Raw genomic sequence first — 21,733 nt, forward strand, 5'->3', positions numbered from 1 at the left:
ATCATTGCCAAATCCAATGTCATAAAGATTTCCCCCTATGTTTTCTTCTAAGAGTTTTACAGTTTTAGTTCTTAAATTTAGGTCTTCGATACATTTTGGGTTAATATATGGTGTAAGGTATGGCGCAACTTCATTTTTTGCACGTGGATATCCAGTTTTCTCAGAACCATTTGCTGAATAGACTCTTTTCCCCAGGCCAGCTTTCTTGCAGTAAGTGCTTGCTTGGTATGCCTTTTCCCATCCATTTACTTTTAACCAATCTGTACTTTCATTTTTAAAAAGTATTTCTTGTAGATAGTATATAGTTGGTTTTCTTTGTCCAATCTGATAATTTTTGCCTTTTAATGGTAGTATGTATACCAGGGGTTGGCCAGATAGTAAATATTTTAGGCTTTGCAAGCCATCCAATCTCTCTGATGAAACTTCTCAACTCTGTCATTGTAGTGAAAAAGAAACCATAGACAGTATCTAAATGGGTGTGACTGTGTTCCAGTAAAACCTTTCTTACAAAAATAAGCAGCAGGCTAAATTTGAACCAAGGGCCATCCTTTATCTACCGCTGGTTTAGACCATTTGTATCTATTTTAACTATTGATATGGCTGGATTTAAGGTTAATATCTTGCTATTCATTTTCTATTTGTTCCATTTAGTCCCTGCTCTACTTTCCTTCTTCAGAATAACTGAATATTTTTATTAATCTTTTTTATCTCCACTACTGGTTTATTAGTTATGACTCTTTTTTAAAAATTGGTTGCTCTAGGGTTTACAATATGCATGTTAAACTTATTAGAGTCTACCTTGCAATAATATACCATCTCGTGTATAGTTTAAGAACCTTAGGCCAGGCACAGTGGCTCACGTCTATAATCCTAGCACTCTGGGAGGCCGAGGCGGGAGGATTGCTCGAGGTCAGGAGTTCGAGACCAGCCTGAGCAAGAGTGAGATCCTGTCTCTACTAAAAACAGAAAGAAATGATCTGGACAGCTAAATACATAGAAAAAAAATTAGCTGGGCATGGTGGCACATGCCTGTAGTCTCAGCTACTTGGGAGGCTGAGGCAGAAGGATTGCTTCAAAAAAAAAAAAAAAAGAAAGAAAGAACGAACCTTGGCTGGGCACAGTGGCTCACGCCTATAGTCCCAGCACTTTGGGAGGCAAAGCAGGAGGATCGCTTGAAGCCAGGAGTTCAAGACCAGCCTGGGCAACATAGCAAGACCCCATCTCTATAAAAAATAAGAAAAATTAGCCCAGCATGGTGGCACACACCTGTAGTCCTGGTTACTTGGGAGGCTGAGACAGGAGTGGTGCTTCAGCCCATGAATTTGAGGCTACAGTCAGCTATGATGGCACCACTGCATTCCAGCCTAGGCAACAGAGTGAGAACTTGTCTCTAAAAAAATTTTATTTTATTTATTTATTTTTTATTTTTTTTGAGACAGAGTCTCATTCTGTTGCCTGGGCTAGAGTGCCGTGGTGTCCACCTAGCTCACAGCAGCAACCTCAAACTCCTGGGCTTAAGCGATCCTTCTACCTCAGCCTCCTGAGTAGCTGGGACTACAGGCATGCGCCACCATGCCCGGCTAATTCTTTTTCTATATATGTATTTTTAGCTGTCCAGTTCATTTCTTTCTATTTTTTTAGTAGAGATTGGGTCTCACTCTTGCTCAGGGTGGTCTTGAATTCCTGACCTCAAGCGATCCTCCTGCCTCGGCCTCCCAGAATGCTAGGATTACAGGCGTGAGCCACCGTGCCCAGCCAAAAATTTTTTAATTAAAAAAAAAAAAATCCACAACAGTATACTGCCATTTCCTCTCCCAACCTTTGTGTTATTGTTGTCATACATTTTAATTCTACATGTTCTAAGTCCTGTAACACATTGTTACTATTGTAGTTAGTGAATTTTCTTTTAAAGAGAATAAAGACTAAAAGAAAAATATCTTTTATATTACTCTGATTTTTATCATTTCCATTGCTCTTCATTTCTTTGCGTATACCAAAATTTTCACTGATATCATATTCTATCTGTCAAAGAACTTCCTTTAACATTTTGTGTAATACAAGTATATTGACAATAAATTCCTTCACTTTTTGTCTAAAAAATCTATTTCATCTTCATTTTTAATAGATATTTGCCTTGGGTATAGAATTCAAGGTTCACTTTTCTTTTCTGCACTTAAAAAATGTCCCTTCATTGTCTTCTGTTTTGTATAATTATTGTCAAGAAGTTTGCTGTAATCATTGTTCTTCTGTGTGTAATATTTCTCTTTTTTTCTGGCTACTGTTGAGATTTTCTCTGTTTCTTGGTTTTTTATCAGTGTGACTATGATGAGTATATAGGTAATTTTATCTTGATTTTCGTTTCGGTTTGGTTTGCTTGTATTTATGCTGCTGAACTTCTCAGATCTGTAGTTTATTATCTTTCATTAATTTTGGAAAATTCTTGGCCATTATATCTTCAAATATTTCTTCTACCCTATTCTCGCTCTCTATCCTCTCCTTAATTTTGTCCAAGTATTTTTAATGCTCTGTTCTGTACCCTCCTTCCCAACTTTTTTCTCTTTGTGATGTATTTTCGATAATTTCTATTGTACTATCTTCACGTTCATTGACTCCTCTATCAGCTGTGTCTAGTCTCCTGATGATCCTATTGCAAAAATTCTTCATCATTGGTATTGTTTTTTATTTCTCACATTTCCTTCTTCATAGTTTCCATCTATTTGTCAAAATTCCCCAGATGTTCATATGTATTTTCTAGCTTTTCTGCTGATCTTTTAATATATTAGTCATAGTTATTTTAAATCCTTGTCTAATATATTCTTATTGATGAGTCTGGTTCTGTTGATTATTTTATCTGTTGGCCATAGCTTTTTTCTCCCTCTCTTCTCTCTCTCTCCCCCCTCTCTCTCATTTTTATTTTCCTTTTTGTATCATAATTTGTTATTGAATGCCGGACATTATGTACAGAAGCCAGTAGAGACCGAGGCAAATAATATTTATGCCTAGAAATGACTATGCCCATTTTGTTAGGCTAGAATTGAGGAAGGTTGTATCTAGTCAGTAGCTGAGCGGGTTTGAGTTTTGTTTTTGCTGTTACCACCCTCAGTGCACCAGAGAGTACCATAACCTTGTGTTTAGTGTGGGGCATGGGTTGCGGGAGGGTTTTTCTCTGTATTCCTGCTCTACCATTGCCTTTCAGCAGTACCTGTACACTTGCACCATTGGGTGGGGGTTCTATCCATAGTCTTGCCTCCCCCTTAGTGGTAGACTATTGTTGCTTGCTATTTGTTGCTGGGCTGTGGTGGGGGCAGGTGGTGGTTCTTAATTCTCCAGCTCCAGCCTCAGTCTTAGGCAAGGCCTGTACACCTAGACCTGGAGGGTGGGACCTTCTCAGATTCCTCCCCTCCTCCCCTCCCCTTTCCCACGGTAGCCAAACTCTGCTTTGTATCTTTGGCAGGCCTTGGGCAGAAGAGAGTTACCTGTATCTCTATCATGGACAGTCTACCTCTGCTTTATATTGGTGCAAGTTCTTGGACTCAAGAGGTTTTTTTGTTCCTCCCTCCCCACCCCAAAAGCAAACAGCTTTTACTTCTACCCTCCCCCTGAAGCAACAGATGTTTGTTAAGTTCCCGAGAGTGAGAAGAATGGTTTCCTTCCCTCCCCTAAAGGCAGACACCTCCCCTGATGACTTGGAGCAGAAGGGTCTGCTGCCCCTCCCCTAATGGCCTAAGAGAAGCCCATTAATAAGAGAAGGATCACAGGGTACCGGTGGTGGTTTGTGCCTGTCCCCAGCAGCAGCAGTCAGTCATTTCCTACAAATCTACACCACCAAGGGCGTCTATATCTGGTCTCCTATCCTGCCCCCCTATCTTTCTTTTAACCACTCAGTGGACACTGACAAAGGAGACATTGCAAGTGGACATAAACTCCCCCTTGTGTCTGGGGCTCTGTATTAGTCAGGGTTCTCCAGAGAAACAGAATCAATAGGGGAGGGCGTGTATATGTCTGCACATGCAGAGAGATTTATATTAAGGAATCAGCTCACACAACTAATGGAAGCTAATAAGTCCAAAATCTGCAGGGAAGGCCAGTAGGCTGGAGACCCAGGACAGGGAGTTCAAAGGCAGTCTGCTGGAAAAGTCCCTTGGTAGTCAGTCTTTTTTTTTCCCTAAGGTCTTCAACTGACTGGATGAGGCCCACCCACATTATAAAGGGTAATCTGTTTTTCTCTAAGTCCACTTATTTAAATATTATTCTCTTCTTAAAAAATACCTTCTAGGAAACATCTAGAATAGTGTATGACCAAATATCTGGATACCATGGCCTAGCCACATAAAATTAACCATCGCAAGCTCCCAGTTATTCTAAACTGATCCACTAACCCAAACTCACTCAGCCTTTAGGGATTAGTGAAAACTTGAGCTGATTTCCTCTTCCCCACTTCTTTTCTTTTCCTTTTTTTGAGACATAGTCTTACTCTATCGCCCTGGGTAGAGTGCAGTGGCGGCATCATATAGCTCACTACAATCTCAAACTCCTCATCTCAAGCGATCCTCCTGCCTCAGCCTCCCTAATAGCTGGGGGACTACCAGCATGTGCCAGAACACCTAGCTAATTTTTTTCTATTTTTAGTAGAGATGGGGTCTTGTTCTTGCTCAGGCTGGTCTTGAACTCCTGAGCTCAAGCAATCCTCCTACCTGGGCCTCCCAGAGTGCTAGGATTATAGGCATGAGCCACCGCACCCAGCCTTTTCTCCACTTCTATGGCAGTAATTTTTTTCTCCAGTGCTCTGTCAAATGTGAAACAGTTTGTGTGTCCCTCCTCTTCTCAGTGGTGCTTGTCACTTTTTAGAATTAGGTTATGTGGCTGCTTTGTGACCTCATCTCTCTAAAGGATACAAGAAAACTTATCATTCTGTAGATGATTTACTTTTCTTATTTTAGGATGGGAGTGATGTTTCCTTGCAACTTTTTACATCTTAAAATGGAAGCAGAACTCCTATTAATGGGATTTTCATTTTGTTTGGTTTTCACTATGGCATGATCTTTTTTTTTTTTGAGTCAGAGTCTCGCTCTGTTGCCCAAGCTAGAGTGCTGTGGTGTCAGCCTAGCTCACAGCAACCTCAAACTCCCAGGCTCAAGCAATCCTTCTGCCTCAGTCTCCTGAGTAGCTGGGAGTATAGGCATGTGTCACCATGGCCAGCTAATTTTTTTTTAAATATATATTTTTAGTTGTCCAGATAATTTCTTTCTACTTTTAGTAGAAATGGGGTCTCACCACTCTTGCTCAGGCTGGTCTCGAACTCCTGACCTTGAGCGATCCTCCCACCTCGGCCTCTCAGAGTGCTAGGATTACAGGCATGAGCCACCGTGCCCAGCCAGCATGATCTTGATTATTTAAAAATCGTGAAGGACAGGAATTATATTTGCAGAGTCTAGCATAGGAATTGTAAGTTAGTGGTCCATAGGTTTCACATGAAAACCTAGGTTTCTGGATTATTTTGAGAAATGTGAACATCTGACATCCTTGACTCACATTTACCAGCCTTTTCACGGTCACAGGTTCTCCAGCTGTCCACTGTGCCCAGAGTAGGACAGGTACCTCTAACACTGACTCCTTCTCCATCTACTTGGGGCAGACCATTCTGAGACCCAGGCCACTTCCTCAAGAGTCCTCTTGGAACTGGGTCTGTGGCAAGCATTGTTCTGTGAAAATCTCAATCCTGAAGCCAACATGTCATGTGACAACCAAATGCCCTGGGTTCAATCACAAATCATAAAGAAGGTCTTGGATCTCCCTGGCAGAGGGCATTGTGCACCTCTTCTACCACAGCTAGGAGTTCCTTGTGGCCTACAGAGGTGGCTCCAGAACCACATAGGTGAGAATGCTAACCCCAATCAGGTAAGCAACCACAATGCCAATTTTTTTGTTTCGTCAGAATATAGTGTAGCCTGTGATGGTCCCAAAGAAATCCTGGGAGGTAGGTATTACTCCTCTGCGAGGGGCTACAGGGGTAATCGAGGCCTTCGGGCTCAGGCCAGGTACTTCAACTCTAGCCTAAGTTGGAGGCAGGCAAGGGCCAGCCCTCCACTCAGAGGCTGATGTATTCCTTACTCGAACACATTCCACCGCTAGGTAGAATGACACCAAATTGTCTCCACAATTGCAGATACTTCAGCACAAGGTAGGGCCTGTGGATCTGTGGGTTCACTGCCTCAGGCAGGTACAGTTCCATTTCCAGAGGCCAGGGGAAGAACCCCAGCAGGACTGGACTGGATTGAGCAGAATTGTTTCCTTTGGCATCTGTTAGTGCATGTCATTTAGGAAATGAGGGTGAATGAAGCCAGGGGAAAGAGCGGATGCCCATATCTGAGAAGTAACATCATCAGTCAGGTCTGAGGGGAAGTTTCTGGGCTCTAGGCAGAAAACCAGGCTTGAGAGCTGGGGGTGTGTGGATGGAGAGCTAACCGGGGCTGTGAGGCTGCAGGAGAAGAGGGATTCAGGATGAGGGAGGGTCCACAAGGTTTCAGACTGGGGAGAGGGCCAGCCTGCTAGACACCAAAGCACCCATTTAGTTCCGGAGGAAGCGACATGAGCACCTAAATCACAAAATGGCTTTAAACTAGCCACACTTACCTATCTCGGGCTCCCACCAACCCTGCAGAAATTAAGAGCTTTTTGGAACACATACAGTGTTAAAAAGCAGACATCAAACAAATGGAAGTTCACAAGAGCACTTCTAACTTTGAGAAAAATGAGATTAATCAGTGGAAGTAGGAACTTTTAAAGAAAAGAATTAGAACTTTTTCTCTTACAAACAAAGCTTGAACCTCTTAGTAATCACGACTCTGATTGCGAGACTCTTATTCAAGTGCCTGGAGAGTCTTTTATTGCCAAGAACCGTGGCACTTCAGATAGAAGAATTACTCAGAATTCAGCTCCAGTCTAAATTAGCCCAGACAAAAGACACAGACAGTTTTCAGGCTGAAGTCAACATCAGGTTTTTTGTTTGTTAGAGGGAGAATATGATTTTTAAAGTATGAAATTAATTCACAGGCAATGAAGAAAATCAGTGAAATATACAAAAGCATAAAGAATAAAACAAATATCCATAGTGATACTCCAGAGGTGGTTGACATTTAAAGTTTTTTTTTCAATTTTATTCTGTGAATACCTGTATTTTTCTCCATGCAAATCAGGATTATATTAAATAAAAATTTGCTTCTTGCTCTTTTCATCAGGAACAGTTTTCCACTGCCTGAATTATTCCTTGAAACATACTTTTTAATGGTTCCATAAGATTAGTTTTTATGAATGTCATCATTTATTTTATTCATTTTTTATTTGATGATCAATTAGGTTGTTTCAGTTTTTCATGATTTTAAATATATTAATAATTGTAGCAAACATCTATGGATGTAATCTTTGTACATCTCTCTGATTATTTCCTTAAGAGGAATTCTTAGACTATTAAAATTTGAGGACTTCTTGTTACCCACTCTCAAATTACTTTTCAAAATGGTCACACTTCTTTACTGTGTGTCTGGGGTGGGTTAATTTGAATACACGTTTCTCCCCCCACCCCTTGATTCTGATGCAGGGGAGCCTGAGAGCCACACTTGGAGAGACTGCTCTTAAAAAGCCACTCATTTCCTTCACATTTTGCCTCAATGGAATCCTCAGAAAACTTAAAGCTATAAACCAAAAGGCTTGTGACATCCTGAGTTTCTCTTTAAGATTCCTTTTGGACCCTACTATGCCAAAACTAGATCAAAATTCAGGCAAAGTGCATACCTTGAAAACATAGGTAAATGGTATAAAATGATAACCCATAGAAGAAAAATATTCAATGAACATATAAAGAAGTGTCCAACTAATAATCAAAGAAATATAAAACAAAACAGCTAGATCCCATTTTTCAACTAACAAATGGATAAAGGTTTTTGTTTTCTCTCTCCTTTTTTTTTTTTTTTAGTGATAATGCTCAGTGTTGGCTAATGATTCATGAAACAAGCACATTCATATATTGTTATTAATATTTGCACACATTCAAGTGCATTCAACAACGCACATTTCTATAATCTCTCTATATGCTTCACTGACAGCCCAAATTCGACAACCACATGACTACTGAGGCAAATAAACCTGATGTTCCTATACCCTCTGGAACAAAACACAGACAATCATACAAAGAAGTGAGCTAAAACATGGAAGAACAGAAGTTGCATGGGCTGTTGGGTCATATTGTACTTTCCGTTCTTTTGACTTCATTTTTTTTTTCTATTTTCTTTCTTCTTCTTTTTCTTTTTTTTTTTTCATTCTTTTCTTTTTACCAGAAGAAGTGAACAGATCTTTTGACTTCTTGACCAATGTTCTTTAACACATTAAATTGCCATGTGAATTGTATTTAACTCACGCTAGTTTTGAGCCTGGGGACTTGTGAAGCATATGAGGACTCAATTCTCTGAAACAAATTCAGAGTCCTGAGTCACATTCAACTCATGGCGTGCAGTGTAAAAATTGATTCTAGCACTATGTGAATAGCACAGAAAATAATAAAAAATAACAAATTTTTCATTAAGTTAGAAAGGATTGTTTTGTTTTCTAAGTTTTTATTCTATTTTCTTAATAAAACACCATGGCCCCCGGGAAAAAATTTTTTTCTAGTGGGTGGCAATCAATGTGTTAATTTGATTAGTGCATTATCACCCATCTACTCAGTCCCCCAAGTTAGAAAAATTATAGCCAACCTTGATGCCTTCCTGTTCCTTGCATCCCTTATTTCTTCTTGTGTATATAACTATTAATTTTACCTACAAATATCTTTAAACCTCTCCCTTCCTCTCTTTCTCACCACCTCTTAGTTTAGTCCTTTATCATCTCCCTCTCCCTCCTGTTTACTCTATCCATAATCTCTATGGTCACCCCACCCCTGTCAATGGGGGAAAAAAGCCAAACTCTGTAAAATAACTTTTAAAAGATTTATTCTGAGCCCAATTTGAGGACCATAACCTGGAGCTAAGCTCAGGAAGTCTTGAGCAAGCGGACTCGCTGTGGCTGGGTTACAGTTTGGTTTGGGAGACAGGGGTTACAGGTAAAGTCATAAATCAATACGTGGGAGGCAGACGTTGGTTTGGCCCTAAAAGGTGGGCCATCTCGAAGGGGGAGGGGCGCTTACACGTTATAGGTGGGTTTAAATATTCTTTGACTTGTAATTGGTTAAAGACATGAAGCTTTGTCTAAAGGCTTGGAATGTTTTAACATAAGGAGCTGTTCATCAGAGATAAGCCACCGGACATATATTTGTTGTGTAAATTGAGGACCTGCAGGTTTGTCTTGCATACCCTTAGGCCTGTTAATGGGTTACAAAGGATGTCCCCAAGAAGGGAGGGGAGGCATGATGAAGCATATCTGACCTCCCTCCTTCTGTCAGGCAGTTTAGTTTTAGGATATTCCTTTGGCCACGAGGGGATCCATTCAGTCAGCCAGTGGGGGGTGAGCCTTAAGATTTTATTTTACTTCACACCCCCAAACTGCACCAGGTCAGCATACAATCTAAGTAGTAATGTGACTAGAAGCTTTTGTTGGCTATGAAAAAGCTTCTAGATGAATAATATCCTTCCCATTGCCCTCTTCCAATTTTTTACAGCTTCAGACCTTTCCTTAGTGAAGGAGTGAGAGTGGGAATTTTAGAGGGGTTGAAGGACTGGAGAACACTAGGGAAGTTAAAACTTAGTAAGCATGAAAGAATGAATGAAATGCAGGAGGCAGCTATGGCCTGAGTTTGAAATTCTGGAGGTCAAGCAGCTCTGAGTGACAGTGATTCAAGGTATAGCCCTAAGGGTGGGTTGCCGAAGTGTGTGAGAGACAACGGAAGGCAAGGCCATGTTGTTGAATGGGTCATCTGCACAGACCCTTAAGTAGCTCAGATGTACGCTATTATTCACACAGCCAGCGAATATGAACAGCTCAGTGTAACCTTTCTCCATTCTTGGAAAAACAACTTAGAACGAAGGACAAAGGGTTACTGTGTTGTTCCTTCCATGTAAAAGGAAATAATAATTTTGATGGATTTGGTAGGACATTTAGGAGCCAAATCAAACTGTTCGCGTAATTGTTTTGCAAAGGTGCTAGGACTTAATTTTCAGATCTGGAATGAGAACAGGTGGTGGCTGGTGGCAGGAGTCACAATGGTTTCCATGACGACGGGATTGGGTCTTAGTCATCCTCCCATCCTCCACAAAACCTACTGCAGCTTTTCTCATAGGGTGCTTATTAAATATTTGTTAAATGAATGATGAGCCAAAGAATGGCGTGTGTTCTTTGCAATTAAGGCTCCTGTTCTTTAGCTAGTCTAAAAGCTTTTAAAGCAACAGTAATTACTGTATTTACACATGACATTTTGCATAATTTGCATATTACCCTGAAAATAACAAACTATATACTCCCATTCCAGCTGAACAATCCCGGCCCATATTCCCTGTTGTGGAAGAAGTAGCCCAGATGTTCGGTTAAAATGGTCATAAAAGAGGGGAGTGGGTTCAGGGGGTGTGGGGGCGTCCCGTGCTGTATTTATGCTCCCACATTAGCTAAAACGCTTGTTTTGTTCCCGCTCTCCAGCCCCTCCCCCCTCTCGGGCTCGACGCAGGCGCCAGCCTTCCCCTCCCCCTGCGGTCCTCTTCCCGCGCTAAGGCTAATGCCGACCAGCCCCGGCCCAAAACACAAAAGGCCTTGCTAACTGGCGTCCCGCGTTGCCCTTGGCAACCATTGATTGGAGCCTTGCTCTCTTGACCCTACGATGAGAAAGTAAACGGGGCTCCCATTGGCTGGCCGGGGAAGACAGGCCAATCGGAGAAGAGCTTATAGGGAGGCGGCTGAGCTGGGGGGAGGGAAATAGGAAGCTAGGGTTAGCGGCAACCCGTGAGGCTAGAACCCCGAGCGTGGTCGGTTGGAGCAAATATGTCTGTCCGGAGGCACATTGGGAATCCTGAGGTGAGGGCTAGGTCCCGGTCGAAGAGCCGGAGGGGGCGGGCGCACCGGAAAAGACTTCAAGTGGGCAGGGAAGAGCAGCTTGCGACTTCCGCCGCCCGGAAGGCGGGAAGTGTCCGGCGTGAGGAGGGGGTCGCAGGGCCGGGGGCGGGGCAGGCCTGGGGGACCCGGAGCCTCGTTCAGGATCCGGCGCTGAGAGGCGATCGGTCACCTCGAACGTGCTATATGCCAATACTTGTTGCGAGGAGTGAAGGACATAAAGACACAGCCCCTGCCCTCAAAGGGCTTACAGTCCCGGAGTGACAGTTACAAAACATAAGTAAAAGACAAAGGAAGCGCCAATACTATTGGAACGAGATGAAAGGGAGCCATCGTATCTGATTGTGGGGATGTGAGAAGAACAGGAATAAGCAGACCAAGGCATTGGGAGAGGGGGCAAAGTAGACATTAGTTTTGCCCCTTCTCCATAGGACCTTTCAGTTTCATCATCTTTTTCAACCCTAGTGCCCTGCTGCACTTGTGGCGATATAATTACTTTTTTTTTTTTTTTTTTTTTGAGACAGTGTCTCACTCTTGCCCGGGCTAGAGTGAGTGCCGTGGCGTCAGCCTAGCTCACAGCAACCTCAGACTCCTGGGGTCAAGTTATCCTCCTGCCTCAGCCTCCTTAGTAGCTGGGACTACAGGCATGCGCCACCATATCTGGCTAATTTTTTTCTATTTTTAGTAGAGATGGGGTCTCGCTCTTGCAGAGGCTGGTCTCCAACTCCAGAATTCAAGCGATCCTCCTGCCCGGGCCTCCCAGAGTGCTAGGATTACAGGCGTGAGCCACCGTGCCCGCCTGGCAATTTAATTTCAACAAACATGATTGGACTCTGACCATGCAGTAGATGCTAGACACACAAAGAGAATAAGACAAGGCCTCTGTCCCTTAATAAATTCAGTCTAGTGAGGGAGACCTGTAAATAGTTTGAGTACAAATTTGGGGAGCAAGATGCCATGAGAATATTATATGAGATGTTATGAGAAAAAAGTAGGACTCAAGGAAGGGAGTCAGAGCAGGGTTCTGGAGAGAAGGGTTCCGCACATGGCAAGGCCATTAGTCACGTGAGGCATGCCAGGTAGAGAAAACAGCCTGAGCAAAGGTAGGGAGTGTGTGAACTCTGAACAGTTCCCTGAAGGAGTCTGTCTGTACAGAGGCAGGAGTAAAGTTGGGAGGGGCCTTCTGTGCCTTACTAAGGTTCTTAGATGTTATACCAAACAGGAGTTGAGATAGTTTCATCTCTTGGTGAATGCCTGGTGCTACCTTGAGAAAGTTGTAAGGCTGAGTCTAGGCTCTCTAGGACAGTGCCATGATCAATTACTAATGTCTAAAGACTGCATGATCTTATTTATAGAGGGAATCTAAAAAAGTCTAACTCATAGGGCTGGGTATGGTGGCTCACGCCTGTAATCCTAGCACTCTGGGAGGCTGAGGCGGGAGGATCGCTTAAGGTCAGGAGTTCGAGACCAGCCTGAGCAAGAGCAAGACCCCGTCTACTAAAAAAAATAGAAATTAACCAGACAACTAAAAATATATGTAAAAAAACTTAGCCGGGCATGGTGGCACATGCCTGTAGTCCCAGCTACTCAGGAGGCTGAGGCAGGAGGATTGCTTGAGCCCAGGAGTTTGAGGTTGCTGTGAGTTAGTCTTATGCCATGGCACTCTAGCCCGGGCAACAGAGTGAGGCTCTGTCTCAAAAAAAAAAGTCTAACTCATAGAAGTAGAGTGTAGAATGGTATTTACCAGAACTTGGGGGTCAGGGTGGGAATGGGGAGATGTTGATCAAAGGGTACAAAGTTTCACTTATATAAGAGGAATAAGTTTGAGATCTATGGCACAGTAGGGTGACTCTAGTTAATAATAAATACAGCCAACCCCCAGTACAATAGAAAATCCACTTAGAACTTTTGACTCCCCCAAAACTTAACTATGAATAGCCTATTGTTGACCAGAAGCCTTAAAGATAACAAACAATTAACACGTATTTTTATGTTACATATATACTGTATTCTTACAATAAAGTAAGCTAGAGAAAAGAAAATGTTATCAAGAAAATCATCAGGAAAAGAACATATATTTTCTATTCAGTGGAAGTGGACCATCATAAAGTTCTTCATCATTGTTACATTGAGTAGGCTGAGGAGGAGAAAGAGGAGGGTTTGGTCTTGCTGTCTTAGGGGTGGCAGAGGCAGAAGAAAATCTGCATGCAAGTGGACTTGCACAGTGCAAGCTCTGTTCAAGTTTCAACTATATTGTATATTTCAGAACTGCTAAGGGAGTAAATTTCAGATTTCTCGCCACAAAATATAAGTGAGGTGATAGATATGTTAATTAGCTTGATTTAATCATTACATGTATATTTATCAAAATATCACATTGTACCCCATAAATATGCAATTATGATTTATGGATTAAAAATAATATAAATAAAAGTATTAGTATTGTCTATCATGGGGGTGGGAGAGGTCGATGTGGAGAGTGGCCGTTTGACATATTTATCCTGCCTGCTGGTCAGAATTTCAGAAGCTTTTGAAGAGTTTTAGTAAGAGTGACATGGTCAGATTTGCATTTTAGGCAGACGGCTGTAGCCACATTGTGGAGGACGGATGGGTTTGTTGAGGCTCCAGGACTGGAGATAGTGAGATTGGTTAGGTGGTTACTATTTTGATGCATATCTAAACTAAGGCTATGGAGCTAGGGACAGAATTGAAGAGAAATATTTGGGGGTAGAATCATTAAGACTCCATGATTAGCTTTGAGAGATGAGAGTATGATGGGTGACTTAGGTTCCTAGCTTGGACTACTCATTGATGCTGGTGCCATGAGTGAGATCAAGAATATGGGACAAAGAGGAGGAGAAATAGTCTTAGGAGTGTAGGGTGATGATGCCCTGTCTGGTTGTAGGTTTGTGCCCAAGACAAAGATGCCCAGCTTACTCTCTTGCTTAAGTGGAGCACAACTTCCAGTAGTTTCTTAAGAAGAATATATAAGAAATAAATATTTTTTATTTATGTCTTCAATGTTAGGCATGTCTAAAAATTTTATTATTCTACCTTTACTTTTATTTGTCTGAGAGTTTAGCTGAGTGTAGAGTTCTTGGTTGGAAATACATCAGCATCTTGAAAACATTGCTTGGTGTTCTAGCATCCAGTGTAGCTGTGGAGAAGTCAAAAGCCATTCTGTTGCTTTGTGACTTGTTTTCCTCTCAGGAAGCTTGTAGGATCTTCTCTTTGTCCCCATTGTTATGACTTTCACAAAGATATTTTTTTCTGTGGTCTATTTTCACTTATTTTAGTAGGCAGTAGAAACTCATGTGTCTTTCTAGTCTATAAAATATTTTTAAATTATTTTCTTATTAACTTTATCCCAGTTTCTCCCCCTATTTTTCTTGGATTCATTATTCTGATTTTGTACCTATGTGACTGGTTCTCTAATTTTCTTAAATTTTATCTCCTGTTTTCTTCACTTATGTCTTTTTGCCCTTTTGGGGAGATTTAACTTTATCTTCCAATCCTTCTATTGAATTTTAATTTCTACCACCATGTTTTTAATTTTTAAGAGCTCTATTTTTTACTCTGATATCCTTTTAGAAAACTTTTTATTTTAAAAAGCTGCAAAAATAATACAAAGAGGTCCTGTGTATCCTTTACTCAGTTTCCCCCAATGATTATATTTTACATAAGTCTAGTACAGTATCAAAACTACAAAATTGAAATTTGTACCATGTGTGTATGGTTCCAGGCCATTTTTGTCACTTGTGTAGATTTAATATCATCAAGATTTGCACATATGTAGATTTGCAATCAAGATAAAGAATTATTGCATCACCACAAATATCTTCCTCATGCGACCCTTCCTAGTCACACCCATTTTTCTCCCTCTAACCATCCTAACCCCTGGCAACCACAAATGTGTTCTCCATCTCTATAATTTTGTCATTTTGACAATGTTACATAAAATCAGGACAGCGTGTGACATTTTGAGTTTGCCCTTTTTGCACTCAGGATAAAGTCCTTGAGGTAGATCCAAGTTATGGCATATAGCAATAGTTCATTCTTTTTTACTGCTGATTAGTATTCTATGGTATGGATGTATAACAGTTGTTTAACTATTCAACTAGTATAGGACATTTTGGTTGTTTTCAGTTTTGGGCTATTGCAAATAAAAATAAGAACATTTGTCTTTGTGTGGACGTTAATTTTCATTTCTCTGGGATAAACGCCCAGGAGTACAATTAGTGGGTTGTATGTTAAGCATATGTTTAGTTTTATTAGAAACTGCTAAACTGTTTTCCAGAGACGCTGCACCATTTTACATTTCTGCCAACAGCATATGAGAGATTCAGTTTTTGCACATTCTTGGCAACATTTAATATTATCAATATTTTTTATTTTAGCTATTCTAATAGTTGTGCCACTCTCATTGTGGTTTTAAATTGCATTTCCCTAATGGATACTGATTTTGAACATCGTTTTTTTTTTTTTTTTGTATAAATCTGAGGGGTACAAATGCGATTTTGTAACATGGATATATTGCATAGTGGTGAAGTATGGGCTTTTAGTGCACCAGTCCCCAACCTTTTTGGCACCAGGGACCAGTTTCACAGAAGACAATTTTTCCAGGGCTGAGGGGGTGGGTTGGGGGTGTATGGTTTCAGGATGATTCAAGTGCATTGCATTTATTGTGCAGTCAAACCTCTCTGCTAACGATAATCTATATTTGTAGCGGCTCCCCAGCACTAGCATCACCGCCTCAGCTCTACCTCAGATCATCAGGCTTTGGATTCTCAGAAAGAGTATGCAACCTAGGTCCCTCATATGTGTAGTTTGCAGTAGAGTTCATGTTCCTGTGAGAATCTAATGCCACCACTGATCTGGCAGAAGTGGAGCTTATGCAGTGATGCAGGCAATGGGGAGCAGCTGTAAATACAAAAGAAGCTTTGCTCACTGGCCCACCACTTACCTCCTGCTGTGCAGCCAGGTTCCTAATAGGCCATGGACTCTACCAGTCCACAGCCTGGGGGTTGGGGACCACAGTTTTAGTGTATCCAATGCTCAAGTAATGTACATTGTACCCATTAAGTAAGTTCTCATTATCTATCTCCCTCCCACACTCCTGAACATCTTTTCATGTGATTATTTGCCATCTATGTATCTTCTTCAGTAAAATATCTCTGTGTATCTTTTGCCTAGTTTTTAATTTTTTTTTTTATTGTTGAGTTTTTTGTTTCCTTTTTTTTTGGTGGTGGTGACTGTAAATATTTTTATTGCAAAAACAGTGATCATTAGGATTACATTTTCTTTCTTACTGCTTTTTGTTTTCCCTAGAGTTTCCATCTGCCTTTATTTTTATTCTATAGTTTTATGAATGATTTAGGACATTTTCCTATATCACTATGATTTTTTTCATGTTTATCTTTTCTAAAGCTTTCTCTATACATTTATACAAGTGTGTGTATATATGTTTGGGGGGTAGAGAAAAGAGTTTTATTTTGTGCTTTTGTTTTACATAAATGTTATGACATTGTGCATATGGTTCTTTGACTTGCTTTTTTTACTTACTGTATCTTGGATATCTTTCCATGTCAGAAAATTATACCTCAATTTAATTATTTTCTTTTAACTCTTACCTAAGTACTTCGTATGGTTGTATTGCACTTTTGTTTATTTGTTTTTATTTTTCTAATTGTGTTAGATTGCACTTGTAGAAATGGATTAATATGATTTGATTATTCATACTTTTCAGTTATAGCCAATTTTGGTTTACCCCCCACCTCTTCTTCCTTTCCCATAGGTATCTGCTCCCATTTATGTAAGGTGTATCTTTCCAATTCACCTGCCACATTTTTATAATGTAACATACAACATTATTTTGTGAGCTTAAAAATTTTACAAAAATAGTATTATGCTATATGTCTACAACTTGCTTTTATCATGCAAATTATGCTTAAGATCCATCCATGTTGATAAATATGTGTAGTTTATTCCTTTTAACTGCTATGTAGTAATCTAGCATTTGATGGCACCACATTTGATCTATCTATTTCCCCATCGTGGCCATTTAGGTTGTTTTTTTTACTATTTCTTATTATAAACACTGATGCAATGAACATTTTTACTGTTGAGTTTTGAGAGCTCTTTATACATTTGAGACACTAGTCCTTTTTCAGATATACAGTTTGCAATTATTTCCTTCCAGTCTGTAGCTTATCTTTTCATCCTGTTAACAGGGTCTTTTGTAGAGGAAAAGGTTTTTAAAAAAAATTTTTACTTTTTAATGTTTTGGATAACAGCTTTATTGAGATATAATTCACATACCATAAATTCATCCATTTAAAGTGTACAATTCAATGCTTTTAATATATTCACAGAGTTAGTTGTTTAATCATCACTACAATCAATTTTAGAATGGTGTGGACATGTATTTCCATTGCTCTAATTATAGTTTTTGAAAACATTTTCTCCCTGCATAGTCTCAATTTCCTCCAAATTGCTGTTTTTGTTTTGTTGGAAGTGTTTGTGTTAGCTCAGGCTGCCATCACAAAATTCCAGACTGGGTGGCTTAAACAGAAATTTATTTCTCATAGTTCTGGAGGCTGGAAGTCCAAGATCAGGGTGCCAGCCAATTTAGTTTCTGAATAAGACTGTCTTCCTGGCTTGCAGATGGCTACCTTCTCACTGTGTCCTCATGGTGGAGGGGAGGGGATAAGGAATTCTCTGGAGTCCCTTCTTGTAAGGACACTAATCCTATTGGATAAGGTTGCCCCTTGTGACCTTATTTAACCTTAATTACCTTCCAAAGGCCCTATCTCCAAATGTAGTCACAATGGGGGTTAGGGCTTCAACATGCAAATTTTGGGAGGACACAATTTAGTGTATAACAGTGTTCTTAGACTTATTTTAATCCATAGCTTGTTAATTTATGTTTTCAAGTAGGAGACTTTAAAAGGAGATTGAGATCTCTGTATATTTGGGAGAGGCTTGCTGATAGCAAACTTTATTATAGAATGATCTCACTAGGCCATGATCTCAGGACTCCTCCTCCCAAATCTGTACATTCCACTCTTTCCTCTCAGGCTGGCCATTTTCCCCAGAGAAGTCCTTCAGTCTCCTGAGGGTAAAAGCCTAGTTGAATTCCTGGAGAGATTAGGGTTGGAGGCTAAATCTCAAGATTAGGGTGTGCCATGCACTTATTACCCCTATTTTCAGTAATGGTATCTCTGCCTTCTCCTGTGTGGAGACCTCCCACTCTACAAACCCTCTCCAGGGAACAAATCTATAGATACCTGCCAGGATTGGGGAGGGATAATCGTCCAGTGGCACTGAGGGGAGAGGGATTTGGAGATCCACCTGCTTCTCAAACAGCCTTCAACCAGCCCTTGTTTCAGCTATTGCTTTTACTCCTCACTCCTTAGGAGCTGCCTAAGGCTGTCATTTCCTCAGCCTTTTAGGAATTGTTCTTGGCTTTCCCTGTTGCCCTTTAGTCTTTGGCTATCTTGAGTCCATCAAGGCATTTTCACTTGTTGATCAGCTTTCTAGATTTCAGAAATCTAGTGCTCTATTGCTGTCCCTTCCCCCACTCTCTTTGTTTTTTGGGCTTTATGTCTTTAAAACAGTATCCTTTTAATGAGGTTTTATTGAAGTTTTAAGAGGAAATAAAATTAGATGCATTCATTCAATCTGCTATCTTCACCCAGTAAGTAGATCAATCTGTAATTATTTTATTTACTTGTTTATTTCTTAGCTTACTTATGAGAACATAAGATAGGGACTTCATCTGCATTGCCCCATTGGTTGGCATACAACAGTTGTTTCATACATATTTGTGGAATGGGTAAATGAATATATGCCTGAAGCTCAGAAGAGAAGTCAAGGCTAAAGTTCACTGTTTGGGCTATGCACAGTGGTGGGCGCCTGTGGTCCCAGCTACTTGAGAGACTGAGGCAGGAGGCTTGCTTGAGCCCAGGAGATCTGGGCTGTAGTGCACTATGCTCATCAGGTGTCCTCACTTAATTCGGCATCAATATGGTGAACTCCTAGGAGTGGGGGGACCACCACGTTGCCTAAGGTGGGGTGAAATGGCCCAGGTCAGAAATGGAGCAGGTCAAAACTCCTGTGTTGATCAGTAGTGGGATCATGCCTGTGAATAGCCACTGCACTCCAGCCTGGGCAACATAGCAAGACCCTTTCTCTAAAAATAAATAAAAAAATAAAGTTCCCTATTTGGAATCAGAAGCTTGTAGATGGAATTAAGCCTAAGTGTTCAGCCCATAGAAAACCTATAGACTGAGAAGTTGGAATCCTGAGGAACATAACAGAGGAACAATCGATGTGTGATTGGTGAATCAAGGGAGAGAGACATCACTGAAGCTGAGGGAGTGGAAACTGAAGAAAGTAGGGATATCTAACAGTGTCACATGGATAGAAAAGTGAAGTAAGTTAAGGACTGTAAAGTTATCCATTATATTTGGCAACTAAGGGATCTCCGATGTTGACTGACTGCCACAGGAACCTCTCACTAGAATGGTGGGGACAATAGCCATATTGCAATGGATTGCAGAGTAAGGTCTGGATACTCAGTGTAGATTTTTTTTTCAAGGAGGTTAGCTAGAAGGTAAGAAGGGTGGGCTGAAGTTCCAATTATATATTGGTTTATAATGAATCACCCCATATCTAGTGGGGTGATTCTCCTGATAAACTTCATTATTATGTCTGCCTATCTTACATCTTTATTTTAAATATATATCCAAAGCCGAACTTTCTACCTGGACCTTGGACCCATCCTCTCCCACTCTCTCATACCTGAAACCTCTCTTATCTTGCCCGTTAGCCTATACACATCCAAATCTCTCCTTTTTCTTTTTTCCAAAACAAAACAACAACAAAGATTATCCCTTAGCATCTCTCTTTAGGGGAAAAAAGACCATCTAGCTACCATCCTTTTCTTTGCTTCCTCCCTCTCCTGCAGTTGACCTGCTGTTCTGCTTCTGCCCCATCAGTTGACTATAAGAGCTTCACCAGGGCTGTCAGCAGTGTCCTGGCTTGCTAAACCCACTTTCGGCTTTTCTCTTGGTCTCTTGACCTGCATTCTTGTTTGCTTGTTCATACTTGACCTCTTGTTCTCTTTCTCAACACTATTGTTCCCTCTTGACCACTCCCTTCTTCCTGAAACTCTTCAATTTTCATTGGCCGCTTTTGTAGAGCCTCTTCTGAGTCGCATCTAAAGTGCCTCTCCTCCACCTCACCTTAAATGTTGGCGTTTGTCTTCTCAGTGTACACTCTCCCCCAGGAAGATTTCATTCATTCCATGGCTTCCTTTACTGACTGTATGCTGACAATTCCCACATCTTGTTTTTTCTAGCCCAGATCTCTCTCCTGATCTCCAGACCCAAATAGTCAGCTAGACACTTCCATTTTAGATAACCCACAGATATCTCACACTCAACATGCCCCAAACTGAACATAACATGTTTTTCAGTGTATGCTTCCTCCTTAACTCCTTGTTTTGGGGAATGGTATCACTGTCCTCTTATTATACGAATCAATTTTAAATCGTATTGCTTTTACATTTTAAAGATTTTTCAAAACTGTCTCTTCTTCATCTCTATTGCGACTTCCTTAGGACTACAGATCCTCATAGCACAACCCTTCTTAACTGATTTTCATGCCTCCCTTTTGGACTCACATTCTCTGTATTGCTGCCAGAATGATCTTCTAAAATAGAAATATAATCTCATCACTCCTCCTTAAACCTTCTTCAGTGACTCCCCTCCATCTTCACCGGGGTTTCTCAGCCTCAGCACTGTTGACATTTAGGCTAGCTAATTCTTGGTTGTAGGGCTGTCCTGTCATTGTAGGATGTTTAGCAGCACCCCTGCCCTCTACCCAGTAGATGCCAGTAGCGCCTCCGAACCCAATTGTGACAACCAAAAATGTCTCCAGACATTCACAGATGTCCCTGGGGCTGGGGGAGCAAAATTGTACCTGTCTGAGAACCACTGATCTACAGGACAAAATCAAGTTTCTTAGCATATATACAAAGCCCTTAGTGATCTGCCCCTGCCTGCCTCTCTAGTGTCATTTGTCCTCATATTTCCCCCTATGCTCCAGGTCTGCCAGTTACAGATTTCTTAAATCTGTTCATACTCTCTCTCATTTCCCTTCTTTGCCCATGGTTTTCCATCTACCAGGAACCCTGTAGCTCCCACCCACCACTCCTTTAGCTTGACTAACCTCCTCAGCCCTCAGAGTTCAGCTCAGAAGTCACCCTTCAGGAAACAGTTCTTGACTCTTTTAGTCTGGATTAGGTGCCAATCTTAGGTGTTCTCGTCGCACCCCCTCTTCCCTCTCCTTGTTCCTCATGCAGTCAGGCATCTGTTTATTCACTTGTCTGTAAGAGCTGGATGCCCAGGACTGTGTCCTCAGCACAGGGCCTTGGCTCTAGCAGGCACTCGGAAGTGTCAACTGAATGAATGGTTGGTGCTCAATAAGTCTTTGTTGAATGAGTGGTCTTCCTTGAAACAGCTTCTTTTTTCAGCTCGTTCACTTTCCACCATTCCATCGTGTTTATGTAACTGAAAGAAAGCCAGTTGGTCAGTAGGTCAAGAAGCCACCGCCCCCAAAGCAAGAATTTTAAAGAAAAAAGTATGACAGTTCCATAAAATCTACGGTGCTCTGCTTGCAGTAGAGCACAAATAGTTTTACGCTG

At 41.0% G+C, this 21,733-nt stretch overlaps 1 protein-coding gene across 2 annotated transcripts in view; it reads left to right on the forward strand.

Moving 5' to 3' along the window:
- Positions 1-10,786: 10,786 nt before the first annotated feature.
- The window catches only part of CEP41 (centrosomal protein 41), a 40,267-nt gene continuing 29,320 nt past the window's right edge, over positions 10,787-21,733 (forward strand). Inside the window, exon 1 of one of the 2 annotated variants that reach the window (XM_045565486.1) lies at positions 10,787-10,989. In XM_045565486.1, coding sequence (XP_045421442.1) covers positions 10,957-10,989 — 33 coding nt within the window. In that variant the 5' untranslated portion in view covers positions 10,787-10,956. Of the gene's footprint in view, positions 10,990-18,626; positions 18,657-21,733 lie in introns of those variants that run through there. The other variant, XM_045565487.1, reaches the window with a different exon arrangement.

The sequence above is a fragment of the Lemur catta genome, chromosome 11 (assembly GCF_020740605.2).
Source record: "Lemur catta isolate mLemCat1 chromosome 11, mLemCat1.pri, whole genome shotgun sequence".
Lineage (NCBI taxonomy): Eukaryota > Metazoa > Chordata > Mammalia > Primates > Lemuridae > Lemur > Lemur catta.